The sequence below is a fragment of the Monopterus albus genome, unplaced genomic scaffold (genome assembly GCF_001952655.1).
Source record: "Monopterus albus unplaced genomic scaffold, M_albus_1.0 scaffold99.1, whole genome shotgun sequence".
In the NCBI taxonomy this organism is placed as follows: domain Eukaryota; kingdom Metazoa; phylum Chordata; class Actinopteri; order Synbranchiformes; family Synbranchidae; genus Monopterus; species Monopterus albus.
The window spans coordinates 2,826,848-2,844,656 of record NW_018127979.1 but is presented as its reverse complement, the minus strand read 5'-3'; the positions used below and the strand labels follow the sequence as shown (position 1 = coordinate 2,844,656).

Here is a 17,809-nt window from a genome sequence, read left to right as displayed (position 1 = left end):
ACCAAACAAACATAAACCCAGTTACCAGCTTCTCAGATGTGAATATTTGCTAGTTTTCTGCTTTTCTAAGATATTAAATTAACTTAACTTCAGCTTCAGGAAATAATGATGGGCATTTTTCTACTAGGCTACACATTATCTGACATTCTTATATACTAAACAGTCAGTAAAATATTCAAGAACAATTTTAATGAAACGAGTTTTTGGATGCAGCCTTACAGAACTTCTGTGATGGAATAATATGACATTACTTGAGGCTTTTTGTGTTTGAACAACATTACATACAAATTAATGTAAGCAACTTGATAAAAAAAAAAACAACTTCACACTGAGCAACCACAGTATAGCTAAACTAAAACAGTTAATGACTAAAAAACTTTTTTTTTCTCAGAGACCAAGGACCCATTATAGTTGATAGTGTTCATTAGTGGAGCAAGTTTTTTTTAACAACTTTCCAGTTAATCAAATTATATAGACTCCAATACTATGTTATATATCTGGGGCTTTTGGGGTCTTTAGGAGTCTGGGGCCCCTGCGCAGTTGCCCGCCTTGCCCATTATCCAGCCATAAATGTTATGAACAAAATATAGCCTACTCAAAATGTCAAAATAAAAACATTAATTTTGTAAGCAGAATAATATTAATACAATTTTCCAAACTGTATGTAGATTATAGAGAACATTTGAAAACAATAGCAATAATAAATGGTTTACTGAAGTATACTTTTAATGAAAGTAAAAATCCGATTCTTAGTTTATATGAGCAGCAGTTGAAACTAAAATGGTGTGTTGCTTTTTATATCACAGTTTTATTAGTTATTCATAAATGCTTGCACTTGTATACTTTAATATCCATTTTGTTTTGTGCCGGGCTTATAATAGTCAATAATGAGCAACTGATTTAAAAAAGCCACTCTCATTTTGAAGGACATCCCTTAACTTCCGGTGTGTTTGTCCTGGTTTTGTTTACCTTGACTACCGGTCCCGTTGGTGACGTCACGAACGCCGGGACTAGTACAGGACAACGCCAGAGGAAAAGGGACAAAGTCTGTGGAACAATATCGCCCCTTGCTGATGACACTGGGAGCTATGATTTATACTCTTATCAACGTCCAACTGGTTCTTATACTTTTATAAAACAGGTCTTTATTATCTCAGAAAGGCCACGTCATCCCGCCTGAGTCAACACGTTCATCCCATTGATGAAATAAATAAATGGCAGACATATACAGCCATTGATGAAGCGGTATTGCGCTCATGTACAGAGAATTTCTGTTTTTGTTGATATTACAGAATCTGTAGGCTACAAACAAAAAAGAAAACAAAAAAGCTAAATATATATATATATATTGGTCAGATAAATACATTATAAACTTTATTTATTCAGGTAGACTACTAACTTGACCCCACTGTATTTATTTCTCACCTGTTGTTTTCTGGGTCAAGAATGAGCTTTAAATCACAAATACATACTGGCCTATATCATTTCCAAAATCTTGGAACATCTGATCTGATGTACTATGACCAAATATCAATACTAGCTACACATCACATTGTAGTTTAAACTATACTCAGTGTTACATAATATAATTACTCACATAAAACCAGATTACCTTTATTGTTCACAAAGGAAATTTTAACTGTCACAGTCACACAAGTAAGCAGATGTTTGTAAAGATAAGAGACATAACCCAATAAAGTCAGCGTGCAAAGGATATAATAAGCTTACAAAACAAGAAGCATGACAAATATAGTCAGAAAGAAAATTAAATCTTGCACTGGTGGGATCAGTTCTTCATGTCCACCCTGTTCTCATATTTATCAGTGGGATCAGTTGGATGAGTAAACAGTGATAACCATGGTAACAAATTTGTTTACAGCTTGTTCAGCGTGAGTCGGTCCTATTCGGGTATTTGGTTTTTTAAAGAAAGTTGACATTTTTTAATAGAATCAAGGTTCATCATACAGGAAATTGTACTGAATGCTCAAACTCAGGAAGCCAGTCCTTCCCAAAGTATTATCCAATACATTTCTTTTATGCCTTGGTATTATTGGCATCATGCTAAATGTCCTAAATGCTATGTTGCTATTGTTCAAGTCCTTAATAAATTCCAATGCTAAAAACCCAATTCAACTTTTCACTCTCTTCTGTGTGTAAGTGTGTGTATGCATAGTCACATTTTTTGTCATTTATTTATTATTTCCTTTGGTAAAATCAGTTTTTACCACAGTGGTTTGTCAGTCAAATCAAAGACATTAATTAACATGTCACTGAAGATGACAGAAATTCACAAGAACAGTGGAACTTCTTTGATTTTCAGCTAATTTTTTTTTGTATAAAAGTTAGCATGAAATAAAGAATAAGGATACATCTAAACTTAAACTGCAAAATAGAGGATTGCATCATATCCTTGCCATCAATGACAAAGATAGGACATCACATCCTACACTGACAGTCTATGTCACCTATCACACACATCTAAAACCCAGCTCATAAAATAACCACAACAGTGATATTACTTAGATCAACATCTGTTGCAATATTCATCCACTTAACAGTTCAGTTAAAGCGGGTATTATGCAAATGCACTCATTCCTTGCCTCCACATGTCTAATTCATATTCCTACTGGAAAGCAGAGTGAACTCAACTGTACATGTTTTTAATGTTCATCTTTGTCTGTTGGAAATTTAAACTGTTATAATGTGAGCAAACACATATGGTTTCTTGCACAGACATTCAGCTCTTTTTATCACAAGGGGGCAGAGCATCCCTGGCAGAAAAGCTAAACACTGTTTCCCTCATGATATTTCCACATCATCTTTTCCAGGTCATTGTAATACAGTAACTTTTAACTGAACCCTTTGGCCACACTCACCTCCCTCCTCATTCGAAATGGACTAAGACTTCCATACCCCAACGAGTTCATTTAATTAAAAAGGAATTAAATGAATAAGTACTAGCACATGCTTATCAGATGAAAATTCACATTTTATGTAAAGCCTGTTTAATACAGCTGACTCAGTGATAACTGGAAAGAGGCTACACTACTAGATGTACAGCTGGTTTTATTAAATTACAAGGTTGAATTTCACTTAGCATAAATGTTTAGAAATCTGGTGGTGTGTGACTGGGAGGTAACATTATAAGAACATTACAGTCATTCAAATTTGCTGTAAAAGTGTAAAATTATTGAAATGGTTTGTCACCTCGTTTCTCTTAATCCCAAGAAGAACTTGATGTATTAATTAAGGCTGAGTAACACTTGTCAACACTCCTTCTGCTACTGCTATAGCCAGGATGATTTCCATTTTAGCTCCATGCCCTTTGTATTCTCATCAACCACACCAGATCATCCCACTGAGTGACTGCTGAGACCCCTGCAGTGGAGCAAAGCTATAGTTACAACACAAATTAGACTGGATGTTTATTTTGGCAGAAAGACGTCTGTCTTTAAGTCGACCTGACTGGGAGTGATGATGTATGTGATGAACCAGTGGTTCTTGTGCTATGTTTTCTATTCAGTGGCCTCCAGACATTAAGAAATGAGAATTATAATAAAGTAAAAGTATAGCCATATGTGTCTTTGGTTGTGGCCGAGCTATCATACATCATCTCTAAACCATCCTACACTGTAAAAAGAAAAACTCATAGTTTTAGGGAATTTTCTTGTTTATTTTACAGATCTTCTCTGTATTTTCAACATACTTGGAAATGGTAATAAATTTTTTTAAAATTATACTGTGAAATTACATGCCAAATAAAAAAAAAAAATCAGGAAAAATCAGTAGCTGTGAAATACCATAAAATTTTCATTTTTTAAAGAAAATTTTCCTTATTCAGATAAAAAGACTATTAAAAATATTTTCCATTTACTGTTTCACTTACTCTCTCTCTCTCTTTTTTTTAGTTTGTCAAACCCATTCATGGTGAAAACTTATTGTGTTTGTAACAATGTGCAATGAATGCTCACTAATATTACTGTATAAATATTCTAAAATTAGCAGTATATTGTTGTCAGTATAGTTTAAATGATTTGTTTTTATCATTTTATAAAGGGAAAATTCCTGGGCTTTAAAGTTTAATATCTTTTTTTAACATAACAAATGTTTTAATTACACAAGCTTTCCTAATTAAATGGAAAAAAGCTATTTAAAAATTAAGGGACATTGTTTTACTTTAGAAGATGGCTACTTTCTATAACTTTATAGTAATTTCTGGCACCCCAGCTGCCAGAATATTACTATTTTCTTTTTTTTTTACATTTTACAGTATACCGTTTAAGGTAAAGCCTTTAATCTGTAAATAAAATAATGACCATCAGACCTAACACAACTCTCAGACAGTAAACTGATTGAATCATATTATTTATTTGTATTTGATAACATACTCTCAGTACATGCTTTCCCCTTTCCACCACACCAACAGGCTTTTTCTGTCAGAATACTCAAACAGCTAAAAGCCTAACAGCAATGTAAAGAGGGGACCGGTGGGCAGAGTTTCGCCCCTCAGATCTTTTGGATTTGTATTCTGGGACATTGGGGGCTTGGTACTAGCTGTCAGAGTGCCACCATGACAGCTGTCCTTGCTTTGCAACAGACAGAATTAGTAAGATAAATGCAGCCAGAGACAGCGGGCCCCAGTTGTTGTCCAGATAAGTGAGGTCAGATGAGACTGCAGCAGGCTTGTACTCTCTTTTTGAACGGGAACACAAGAGAAACACGTACGCCCGAACAGAGCACAAGGGTTAAGACCAGCACATTTTTGATTGAGCAATTGTCCTCTAACCCATAAGTCAGTGGTTCTCCCCTTGGGCAACATGTTGAACCCCATGTTGTTCCCAATGGCCAGAGCAGTGCCTTGCAGGGACAACACTGCCATTGGTGTGTGTGTGTGAGTTGGCACCGCAGATGGCTGCCTTGGTTTTGTACTGGAGACAAATTCCTTGTGTGTTTAACATACTGGGTCAATAAAAGTGATTATCATTATCATTAAATATAACTTGCCTCACTGATGAGTGGCAAAGAGAGATTTTCTTTGGCAGAGAGTAACACAGTAATGTCAGATTCAAACTGGGAAACAATTTTTCCAAGCTAAAATTGTAACTCTACTTTGCTTTATATTTTCATATAACTTTCATAACCTCTACCTCTGTTTTCTGTGTGACTGTATATGCAGCGTGAAGGGACTGTGTAGGCAAAAAGAACCACGAGAAAAGAGAAACTTCAGCATCTATATAAAGTGTCCAGTGACTACTGGAGTTGAAACATCCCAGCAGTCTCTGCAGGGATTTAGTGGTCTGGGAACACAACACCAGGTTAAATGACTGAGGATTTTCCATGTCATATATAGACCCAGATCAGTGCGATGGCACCTAATGAAGAAAGAGTGAAAATGAGTATAGGAGGCTTTTAATCATCGCCATAAAATCAATGTCAGGTGACAAAGCAACCACACTGAACAGGACACCGGTACTTTAGTCTGGGGGAAAGTGTCACACTGTACTGTTATAACTTTAAGCACTTTTTCATTGCAAGATGTTCTGGGATCCTTGATGAGCCCCCACTTTGTTATGACCCTGCTCAAAGGCTACAACAAAAGACGCACTAGACTAAAAACTTTTAAAGAATATTTATTAAATTAATCAATAAAAAGGAAAGAATGAGGTGTGGAAGTCAATGTCAGTAAGGTAAGCATAAAAGGGTGGATGTAGACAAACTTAAAGCTTATAAAATACAGCACATTATAAAAATCAATCCATCAGTACTTGTCCAAATGTAACAAAATCTCTCTACCAGCATCTTTAAAGGTCATTATATGTTATATTTTGTTTCTTCAATTTAGATAAAACACAAAGTGTAAATAACAAGTTACTGTTTTATGGGGGTTTTATGAGTTGGACTATTTCTTGGCTGGGAGCAGTAATGTTCTAAACTTTTTCCAAAAGTCTCTTTTCAGATAGAGCCAGTCATTTCCACTCTTTATGATAAGGTAAGCTAGCTGCCTGCTACTGTAACCTGATATGGAATTAATGTTTGGGAGTATGGTATAAAAATCTTCTTATCTAACTTTGAGCAAGAAAGCAAATGATTTCCCAAAATTCTGTTATATGCAGGTAATCTATCCATCCATCCATCCATTTTCTATACCGCTTAGTCCCAAACGGGGTCACGGGGGGCTAGAGCCAAACCCAGCCGGCTGTGGGCAAGAGACAGGGTACAACCTGGACAGGTCGCCAGTCCATCGCAGGCAGGTAATCTAGCCTAAGAAATATTAAATATCAAATTAAGGCAACATGATATACTCTTACTGTACACAGGCTAAGTTGCAAATATACCCTATTCCCACAGTGGGACCCCAAAAGGATTCTGTCCCTCTTCAACAGTATTAAGTGCCTATTTGAGACATTCACTACGTGACGCTGCACATTCTCTAAAGTCAGTTGCTGGGGATCCATTTCAACCAGTCTGAAAGGCAGTGCAAGGGAGTTCTTCCAGAGGATCATATTGGACCTTTGATGCCCCAGAGAAATTCCAGTCCAGCTGGATGCTGCAGTATTAATGATTAGCAGTCTACTAGTGATGATGGGATCTACTTGACTTGACCTTTCCACATGGCTGTATTTGCAGCAGAAGTAAACTTTAGCATCGCGATAGCCTCGCAGTGCCCAGACAGCTGCATCTTTATCCCCTAGCCTAAGCAGCTGAGTTGGAGGCCTCGGTGTAGAGAGCACAGAGTGGGGGCTGGGACAACTGTGTGCTAGCTGAACACAGTAAAGAAACAAAAGCTGAAAATATCTAGGCTAGCCTTGGGCACAGTTTCAATTAGTGATAAAACAGATTTGTCCTTTGAGCGCTTACTTAGACCACATCTGGAATTCAGTGAACTGAAGTGAAGTGACTGTTTCCCAGTCCTGGGTTAAATACAGTACTCAAGTATTATCATAATGTGTTTAATATACTGGCAATAGGCCTATAAGAGGAATACGGTGAACATATAGTATAATCTGTGGTCAGATTGTTTGAGGGAAAAGCCATTAATGTTTTACTAAAGGTACAGTGGATGCATGAATGAAAACATGCTTCAACATTTCTGTTACAGGCAGAGTAATCTATTTCCAGTCTTCACCTCTGACCTAGTACATCTTCTTCTGTCTCCTGTCTGACAAACTGACATCTGATTTCAATTTTGTGCTTGTTCCAGCTGCCTGTTTCAAACCTGTTTAGAATGGCTTTTTTTTTAGGGGCGGCTGTGGCTCAGGAGGTAGAGCGGGTCGTTTCCTAACCGGAGGATTAGCGGTTTGATTCCCGGCTTGGCCAGACCAACATGTCGAGGTGTCCTTGAGCAAGACACTGAACCCCCAGTTGCTCTTGGTGATGTCACCGGTGTGTGAATGCATGAGTGCTTGGGAGTGCGAATGGGTGAATGGCCGAATAATGTGAAAGCGCTTTGAGTGTGCTGTAAAGGCGCTATACAAGTATAAGACCATTTAAGACCATTTCATGAAAGCATTGCTAATCCATTATTTACAGTTCAATAGAAATTGAAAAGTTCAGTGTAATATTCTAATCTTGCATTTGGAGCACCTTACATTTAAGAGCAGTAAAAAGGATAACATCCTGTCCAGCATTTATATAAAAAAACTCCTTTGAAATAGCTGATGAAGTAGGTCTAACTGAGAGAAACACATCATTTTGTCATGAAAACAGTTAACCACTCACTGTTCCTGCAGCTAATCAAACACAATTAGGAATTGTGTTTTTGCTAATGTTAAAATTAGCATAAAATTTTGTTTTAGTTGAGCCACTAAACCTCAAGTCAGAGTCAAGTCCAAATTACAAAAGAACAATTTGAGTGGAGTCCAAGTCGAGTTTGAGTCGAGTCCCTGTTACCTGAATTAGAGTGATTATGATCTACAATAAACAGAGTTGTTACACCATTTTATATTCAAGACTTTCTAACAGTGTATTACATCACCATAAAGCTCAGCAATCTGCTAAATAAAAATCATTTATAGCAAGTATGCCAGATACAGCATGGTGCAGGTGAACAGGTTTTAATATCAATATCTGATGCCAAATTATTATCACCTATTATAAAAAAAAGTCAGTCCTTGTCTCCAGCTTCAGAGTCAGTTTGCAGTCAATGCTCAAGTCCAAGTTGCGTAGTGAGTCTTGAAAATCTAGACCTGAGTCAGAGCCCTGGACTCAAGTACTACAATACTGCCACAAAAACAAACTTGAACAGCGGAAATAGCACCATCTTAGTTTAGCATGTTAAAATGCTAAAGTTTGTTTATTAGCATTAAACACACAGTACAGCTGAGGCTCATTCATTTTGCAGGTATTTGGTCATAAAGCTAAGTACTGGACAAAATAAAATTGTGAGTCATTACAATATAATTCATCATGAGGGGGACGTAAATATTTGTACCAAATTTCATGGCAATCGATCAAATCAGTGTGGGGACATTTTATTCAAAACCACAAGTGTCAATCTGCTGGTGTTGTTACTGTAGAAAAAAAGAAAGGGATCACTAAACTCAAAAGGTTTCCACTTCTGGGGAAAGTACAAAGTGCCTGTAGAAAATTTCATGGTAAAAGGTAAGTACTGAGTGAGATATTTGAGTCTGGACCAAAGTGGGAGACTGACCTGTAGCCAGTACTGCTAGCATAGCTAAAAAGATTTTTATACATTATTTAACACACATAAATATAAATGCATGCTAGGCACCACACACACACACACATATATTTAACACTTTGCAAAGTACCACTCTTGCTACAAATAGAGCACTTGAATCTTTGTGGAGTACTGCTGACGCATGTTCTCACTGGAGAGTGTCCAGGGACTGCAGGATCAGGGAAACCTGCTTCAGATAGAGAGAGCCTGACTGAGAAAAGAAAGAGCTGGGAAGAGTATGAGGGGTGATGGAGGGGCGGCAGCAGTGTGAACAAGAGTGCAAGGGTGCAGAAAATAGTGCAAAAAGTTTCTTAGACACCGCATTGGGGCCCATCATCAGGCCTGAAAGCGTATTCCCCAGTGAGGAGAAATAGAGAGAGGTAGAGACAGATGAGACATACGAGTAGGGGAAAATGTCCGAGGACAACAATCTTTGACATTTGACCTGGCATTTTTCCTATCAAGTATCAGGCCACAGGAATATCATTTCATTACATAACATTGCACATTTTTGTGTGTGTGTGTGTTGGTGGGGGGGCAGTATTATGATAATGATAACCACAGATATTTCAGTTATGAAGAAAACAACAGTGGACAAGAATGACTTGTTTTTCTCCAGGAAACAGCATAGAGAGGGGGTAATATGATACATCTGTGGGGATAACCAAAAATATTAAAAGATGAAGTAAAATTCAAGTGAGTAGATCAACCAGTAAGAGAGTATGCGAGTGAGTGAACAACTGAGTGACCTTAAAAGGCCACATGGCCTCGCTGGTGAGTGGTGAGCGAGGGAGTGAATGGGGGCCTCGAGGTTATCTCTGTTAGACCCTGATGGGTGGAGTAATGCAATCAGGAGTAACTACAGCTCAACCAGCACCTCCTCTCTCAGTCTGCCCCAGACTCTGCACAGGCACACACTCCTCAGACAGGAAGGTAAGACCCAGCTCTGTCTAGCTGCTCCACTATCCATCCATTTACTCATCCATCTTTTCACCCATTCATCCTTTTCACTGGTCTTCATTCACCATGTATTCCATTCTCCCACATCCTATCTACCTTCCCACACACCTGCACAGTATCCTCACTCTTTAACCACCTCTTCCCACTGTCTGTCCACCTGTCTGTCTCAGAGACAGCCCAACTCCATCTTTTTGAAATTACTGTATTATTTATTTTGGGCACAAAAAAAATCCCCACAACCCCTATTGACCCTAGTTAGCGGAGATTATTTCCACCTTTCTTTCTGCATCAACTTCACTCTTGCCTTCAGCAAAATTGTGTTGATGAAGGTATCATCTCCTTACTGGGTGATTCATTAAACAGTAGTGGCTTCTAGTTATTTTAGTTTTTTGTGGCTTTACAGCATTCGAGGGACTTCACAGCATATTGGTGTGATGCAAATCAAGAGAAAATCTTGTGGTAACACAAAACATATCTGTTAATACAATAGCTAACAAGAAGTTTTAGAGGTTCCTGAAAAACAAAATCTCTAAACAGCTTGTAATGTTAAAGTTGGTGGTAGGGGGTCAAGTTAAAATGAAAACTTTTATTTGTACTGCATGTAATTCAAGATTTATTATGAACAATTTAAATTCAATTTAACATTTTATTCTATTATCCACTTACAAGAGTAGTGGCTATTGTTTAGACTTACTGAACTGATGAGGAATTCCTACAGACTTGTTGCTTTCATACTGAACATCATTGCTACTGGTACAGTACTGGTTTATTGTTTGCACTTATTTATATGGCAGGTGTTACATTTTAAAAGAAATCCTGTACATCTGAGCCCTACAACTCACTTTCATGGAATGACAACATTTTCTTTTTTATCTTGACTAAAGTGAAGATTGCTTACAACAGTCTTTACAAAACAATACTACGGCACTGTTCCACAAGCTGCTCCCTGCCTTCAAAGACAGAAATGTTGTCTTTAAGCACTGGCACTTTCTGACTATAGACCAGGCAGCACTCACGGATGGGCAGCATCAAAGTGACCCCAGAAGCTGGGAAACAGCTGTATAGTATGCCTGAATTTGTGACAGTCTTATTTGTGGCAGTTCAGATTATCCTTTTTTTTCTATTATTTTTAGGAGTCTGATAAATCCTTGTATTAGCTAGATGAGTCACAGTGGGGGCAACAGACAATGAGAGAATGTGGGAGGGGTTGAGAATGCCTAGAGCAGAGGACAGAAGGATTACATGTCTCAACTTCAGCAAGAAAACAAGACATAAGCCTCTTGAATGTCAGGAACTTCATAAATTCCTCACAGATCTTGTGTCTAAATGTCAAATAGATCAAGGGACAGTCCAAACACAAAAAACAGCAAGTCAAAGGGAATAACAACAGAGAACAGCAGCTCACTTAAACCCAGGAATGCAATAAATTAAAAAAAAAAAGAACAGAAATGAAGGAAACAGAGGGGCCATACAAGTGTAAGTTAATCTTCAGTCTTCCAATTTGACAAGCATACTTGTACGGTCAAGGCTTTGTGGAGGAATAAAGAAGACATAGCAGTATGAGTGACAAACAAAATGGGTGGGGTGGTACTAGACATTGTTCACTAACAGCTAATAACTGTACCATTGTCTGTTTTTCACTTAGTTCTTTCCTATATCACTCACAAATTTCATTTTTTTTTAATTTAATTTATATGTTTCCAGCTTAAATTCCATTGAGGTTTAAACCTCTTTTTCAAGGGAGCCCTGGGAAAACAGAGCATAAAGTTACAGAAATAAAGCGCATATACAAAGACACACACACTGAAATATATAGCCTACATTATCCTTGGCCAACAGGGAGTCAGAATATTTAGGCACAGGTGGGATAGCCAGAGGACTGGAGAACAGCCAGGACACGAATTGTGACTATCCATTGTTACATGTGCCATCTAAACCTACTTGAACACACTCGCGAACAGTGACAAGGGTTGCTCTGATCTGGTGCCGACAGCTGGAGGTGAGGTGATGGACGGGTCCATATACAGTGACATGGTGGGCGCTGGTATGTAACAGGTCAAAAGTTGACTGCCTCTAAGCAGGACTGATAGGAGTTATTTATATCCTCCTCATCTGTCACCTACTGCGCCTGGCACCGAGAACAAAACAAAGGAAGCCGAGAGATGAAAGGCAGGAAATGCAATGCAGAAAAACCCTGTAATGTGAAGGATCTTGGTAGTGAATGTGTACTAGAAAACATTTATTGCTATAGATTAATGATCTCTCTCAGTATCACTGCAAACATATATTTGGAAAAAGTAGTAAAAAGACACCACTGTCTGCAAGCCTTAAGTAAGTGATGGATATTGAAGATCTTTTGTAATCATCCAGATGATGCTGTTTAATTTGTATGTGAAATAAAGTCAGCTTCTTTCGACTAAAAAATTTCCTTCTCGCTCTTTCTCAGGTGAGTGATCCTGGTCAAAATGACCGAACGCTACGACTGCCATTACTGCAAGGAGTCCCTGTTTGGGAAGAAGTATGTTCTGAGAGAGGAGAATCCCTACTGTGTGAAATGTTATGAGAGCCTGTACTCCAACACCTGCGAGGAGTGCAAGAAGCCCATTGGCTGCAACACCAGGGTAGGGAACGTTACAAAAGACACTGTACATAAGAGCACTAACATACTTTCTCTTTCTGTCTTGAAAACTAATCAGCATCAACGTCATGCTTACTCTAACCGTCCACCTGTTATAGGATCTGTCCTACAAGGACCGTCACTGGCATGAGGAATGTTTCAAGTGCTTCCAGTGCAAGCGCTCACTGGTGGACAAGCCCTTCTCCACCAAGGATGAACAGCTCCTCTGCACTGAGTGCTACTCCAATGAATATTCCTCCAAGTGTCATGAGTGCAAGAAAACCATCATGCCAGGTGAGAAGAAAGCCACAAAAAGAGCAGTCATCGCTATATATTAATTCAAGATGCAGCAAAATGCAGTTTCTGATTCGAGTTCTGAAAGCCTTATCTACAAGTTTTGAAAAATAATTTTTGTAGCATCCACTAGAACATTGCAGTACATGTGAGATGGATTAAATGAAATACTATAATGAACTTTAATAATTTTCTGACCAGTATCAGAATACTCCCAGTGCACCCTTGTATGTTGTGAAAGACTGAGACAGAATCAGAAGCCTAATTAGATTTCCACTGCATGCCAGATTATGAAACCAGAAATATATGTGCCTGTAGCCTTTGCCTGACTTTAAAATATAAACATTACTATGAAGTCAGAGGAACATCACATTTTATACAATTTCATTACAAGATCATACAGACAACACCAAAATATAATTAGAGTAAATGTTACCTGTGTGCAGACTCCAAATTCACATGCTCAGTTTCTCTGATTCTTTGTTTCTGAAGGCTCCAGGAAGATGGAGCACAAGGGCAACAGCTGGCATGAGACCTGTTTCACCTGCCAGAGATGCCAGCAGCCCATTGGCACAAAGAGCTTCATCCCTAAGGACACCCGTAACTACTGCGTGCCCTGCTATGAGAAGCAGTTTGCCATGCAGTGTGTGCACTGCAAGAAGGTAGAAGGCCCATTTACACATACAGTCTGAAGTGATCTTCAAAGTAGTACTTAGTTATTCTTGTTCCTCACTCAGAGAATAACAACTACACCTGTTTGGTATGTGCTACAATGTCTGACAGCATGACACTCTTGTTCCCTTTAATCAGCCAATCACCACTGGCGGGGTGACCTACCGTGACCAGCCCTGGCATAAGGACTGCTTCCTGTGCACGAGCTGCAAGCAGCAGCTGTCTGGTCAGAGGTTTACCTCTAAAGACGACTTTGCTTATTGTCTCAACTGCTTCTGCAACCTCTATGCAAAAAAGTGTGCCTCCTGCACCACCCCCATTAGCGGTAATCACTCATTATTAGTCTCCTGAAATCTGAAAATATTTTTTGTTTCTCCATTTTCTTGACTTGTACTTTCTCTTTCAGGTCTCGGAGGTAGCAAATACATTTCCTTCGAGGAGCGCCAGTGGCACAACGACTGCTTCAACTGTAAGAAGTGCTCTGTGTCCCTGGTTGGCCGTGGTTTCCTCACTGAACGTGACGATATCCTGTGCCCAGAGTGCGGCAAGGACATCTAACTCAGTGTAAGGGATAATGGATACATTTGGTTTGATGGCAATGTTATGATCAAGGAATGAGAATACAATAAATAATGTCTAAACAAATAGCATATGTACTACAAAGCATTGCTATGAACGCACACTGTTTTATGATAAACAACAAATCTATTAAGTGAAAATGTATTTAAGGTAAATGTTCACTCTAAGAAAGTCATTACTAACAAAAAAAAAAAACATGAATGTTAAGTCATTTGCATTAAGACATTTGAAACCAACATGTTAGCGTCATTGTGAAGTAAATTTACAATATTAATGCCAACTTTGATTTGCAATAATAATTACTGTGTGCATGGGTTTTGTGAACTAGCTCTGCTATAACCAGTTTAAAATCTCATCCTTTTTCCTTATAAATGCTAACTGTAGTTGTGCATGAAATCCTATAAATTTCAGAACTGTTGATACAAATAATGACGACGACGAATGGGTCAAAGTGCACGCAAATGTAATACAAAATATATTGCAGATTGTTGGGTCTAAACTTCTTAAAAGAATTTTATATTTCTTATATATCTTTCCAGCAACATTCAGTTTAAAATGTTGTATACTGTATGCTACAATACCAGCATTTTATCATACATAGGTCACAGAGCTGTTGACATTTCTACTGCAATAAAGCCAATAGAAGTGAATCACTGTATTGGACAATTTATTTTAACAAACAGTCGGTATAAATATGACACTATTTGACAAAGGATGCAAAATGCATTGAGAATCTTGTTCCTGTGTGTTTTTGATGAACTCTGTCTACATCGGTTTCATAGAAGTAAATTTATGAACAATTGAAAATAAACCTACTTTAAAAAGATGATATTCTGTTTATTCCATAGTCTTCTTTTCCTAGATCACTGAAAGGGGATATTTAGATACTTGAGTACAAGTTACCGGGTTTCTCTGTGTCAAAGTGGCTACTAAGCAGTGGATTGATTTTATTCAGCTGTACAAGAAAAATAACTGGACCTCTGTGTAATGTACGTACATTGTGTAATACCACATGTCACAAACATTTAAAAACCCTGAACATTCTGCGAAACATCTCCGAAGTTGAAATAAAACTCAGTGGAATGAAGCCAACTGAGGATAAAAATGACATGCTCACAATTAAAAGTACACAAACACACCTTCCAAAATGCTCTGTTCAGCATAAACTGTGGTGTGTAGTGTTAACCCCTAACTCACACTGAGCATTTTTAGATGCATCTTTGTGCACATCAAACCACTGCTGATAGAATGCCATTGTATCAAATGTGCCAATACACACCGACTCAATGTGCATCTCCCCTGGACCATCCACATTCTTTTTACACTTCAGTTGTAATGTTTTTTCCTCTACCACATTTTAGCGAAGGGTAATCTCCACAGACAGCTATTTAAAAAATAAAATCACATAACTCCCCAGTTATTTTCTGCTGCAAACTTTGTACTTGTATTAATTGTGGCAGATCAATTCCCTAACAGACTAGCGGTTAGGGCGTGGCACTCTTGCCGCTGCGGCCCGGGTTCGAGTCAAGAAGGGGATCCGGTGTAAAACACATGCCAAATGGCAACATGTGAATCATCAGTGTGACGATTTGCTGTGGCAACCCATAACGGGAAAAAGCCAAAAGTGACATTCATTCACTTTTATTATGACGGATCAAGCTGCTGATGCACACTTTGAGCTTTTTGGTTTCACTATCACAACACTATATAAAAACACCAATGACGTCTTCCTACTGAACCTACATGAAAGCTATTTTTGTCCAGAACATTTCTGCCGTCAGTCAGGCTGGTGAATACTTTCTCCAGCCTCAGATGAATTTCCTGTTTCATTTTTTTTTTTTTTTTAACAAAACCAATGCCAGAAAGTTTCCCTCATATCACTACAAACCAGCACTGGAGGCCATATTACACAAACCAACTCGTCGACAGAAACAAAATACAAACAGCCGTAATTTCCATGGCATTCTGGAGTTGATGATCATTGATGGTAAGGGCACTTCAGGTTGAGGAAGGCTACAATGAGGCCTGTGACTTCGGCAGCACCACCTCATCCTGTCAGAACTGAACGAGAACAGTGAGGTGGCCTCAATGCACGAGTTACAGGGTTTCCACTTCTTTCTGTGATGCAGTTAGTGAGAAGGAGAGCAAAGGTAGTGGGCAATAAGAGCCAGTGTTTAGTGATGGGAGGGGAGTGAGCCGTCCACACCAGAGCCTACCCTCTCATTAGGTCTCTGTGTCTGGGTTAGACGTCAGGGCCATGTCACATGCTGGATCTTTTTCTTCACCTCTGGAGACTTCGATACACCCTGGAGTGACAGAAGATCACACATCAACAGGTATTAAGAATAGCGGTGGAACAAAATCAATATAATGCAATGCATCTTTTAAATATATTGCATATCAGAGCACCATCTTTGTCAAAATACTGTATTGATTTCCACTTCTAATAATACGAGTAACACAAAACAATATGCATAATTGTGACATTATCGCTGAACAACAGTTGATTTTCATGGACAAGAGGTGACAGAACAAAATGTCATACCGAGCTATTTGCTTCTCGTTTGTTGTTTGCTGTGTCAGTGCTGCGATGAACGGATGACATGTTGCCCGAAAGCTTGCGGATGGGGTTGGACAGGTTTGCAGCTGGAGGAGGTTTTAACCTGTCTGTGATCCCTGCTGACACTGTGGTTCCCTCTGGCTTTTTCACTTTCAGTGGGCCAGAGGGAGAGGAACTGCCATCAAACACAATCAGAGGCCTTTTCCTGTTGTGGTCATTACTGGAACTGGAAATGACCAAACAATAATGAAAACAATAATTAACTGTTTACATTCAAATAGAAACTCATGCCAATAGTGAAGGCTCTATTTTCATGCAGGATTGTGGCAAGAAGTGCTGCTCTGTGCTGGCATTTTTTCTGAGGCACACTGAGATCCTTTTCTCATCTCCAGCAGTGGACTACAACTTTGGTGCAAAGAATGACTTGTTTCACACTGTCTGCTGCCCATCTGCTTGGACCAGGTCAACAGCACAGCACATCTGTGTTCAGTAATATATTTATCACTTAAGTCAAACACTTTATGTGATGTTCATGTTTTGCTGTTCTGTTAGGCTTTCATCATGCATTTATGAAAATGCCAAACATGCCAGGGACACAGAATAAAGAGTAATAACTGATTCTTGTAAATAAACACACCGGGTGTGGAGAAAACTGGGACACAAAATGCTGTCTACAAAATGCCCCTTCTTTCTGATGTCTACACAGGAGTGCTGGTGCACAGGTATACAGGAGAGTGGGTGGAAAAGGCACACCCATGAGGTTTTTGCCCCTCACAGCATATCCATGAATTCACTAAAGTGCACAAAAACCTATTTGAACAGCACATTTACTTGCACTTGGTGAAATATGCGGAGTAGGCCTACTATTAAATGTTTAAATCTACAGTTGCCTAACTGATTATGTATGTGGCTGCTGGAATAGTGAATCTGGATGTTCAGAATGAATAGCCTACTCAGAAAGGCGAGCCAGTCTTTTCAGAAGTCTGCACACAAAAAAATGGCAAAAGTAATTTAACTACCTCAATCACTACGCACATATGAATGTAGTTCATCTACCAGCAAGCTACTGCAAAATGTACTTAAACTAATAGTTTAATTATGTATTTCACGACTACTCAACACTGCTGACTGCCTATTAAAGCACAATAACATTCATCTTGAAAACTCCGTGTGTGACCTGTCAGACCTGTGACCTGCCGATGTCCGTCTTCCCCGGGTCTTCTCCACTCTCCTCCCCCAGCGGCTGTTGGGTAAACTCCTCTGCGGTAGCGGGATGACATGTCGGAGGTAAAGCTCTGTGAGCTGGTCCCGACTCCCGCAGTCTCTGATATTCACATTTTTCTATTTCAAATATAAAGAACAACAAAAAAAGTCTGATTAGATAAGCTTGCCTGTTTTTCCCCAAATGCCTTCTGTCACCTTATGCCAAACATTGGTCAGCGGCTGA

At 38.8% G+C, this 17,809-nt stretch overlaps 2 protein-coding genes across 2 annotated transcripts in view; one reads left to right on the top strand and one right to left on the bottom strand.

Annotated features, from left to right (window-relative positions):
• Window positions 1–11,904: 11,904 nt before the first annotated feature.
• On the top strand, window positions 11,905–13,900 carry fhl2a (four and a half LIM domains 2a). Its single transcript, XM_020609510.1, has 6 exons — window positions 11,905–11,971; window positions 12,087–12,261; window positions 12,377–12,551; window positions 13,044–13,213; window positions 13,362–13,548; window positions 13,630–13,900. Exons 2-6 carry the CDS (start codon window positions 12,106–12,108, stop codon window positions 13,779–13,781), a joined length of 840 nt encoding a protein of 279 aa, XP_020465166.1. The 5' UTR covers window positions 11,905–11,971; window positions 12,087–12,105; the 3' UTR covers window positions 13,782–13,900.
• A 1,731-nt stretch (window positions 13,901–15,631) lies between these two features.
• cunh2orf49 (chromosome unknown C2orf49 homolog) overlaps window positions 15,632–17,809 on the bottom strand; it is a 2,439-nt gene continuing 261 nt past the window's right edge. The window contains exons 2-4 of the mRNA XM_020609567.1: window positions 17,549–17,703; window positions 16,348–16,588; window positions 15,632–16,108 (exon numbers count right to left, since the gene is read on the bottom strand). Of these exons, the coding sequence (XP_020465223.1) occupies window positions 16,052–16,108; window positions 16,348–16,588; window positions 17,549–17,703 (453 nt within the window). The 3' untranslated portion in view covers window positions 15,632–16,051. The remainder of the gene's footprint in view (window positions 16,109–16,347; window positions 16,589–17,548; window positions 17,704–17,809) is intronic.

Coding starts and splice junctions, on each gene's coding strand:
- fhl2a (XM_020609510.1), top strand. CDS start 12,106: ATGACCGAACGCTACGACTGCCATTACTGCAAGGAGTCCCTGTTTGGG. Junction 12,262..12,376: donor CCATTGGCTGCAACACCAGG/GTAGGGAACGTT, acceptor CACCTGTTATAG/GATCTGTCCTACAAGGACCG. Junction 12,552..13,043: donor CAAGAAAACCATCATGCCAG/GTGAGAAGAAAG, acceptor TTGTTTCTGAAG/GCTCCAGGAAGATGGAGCAC.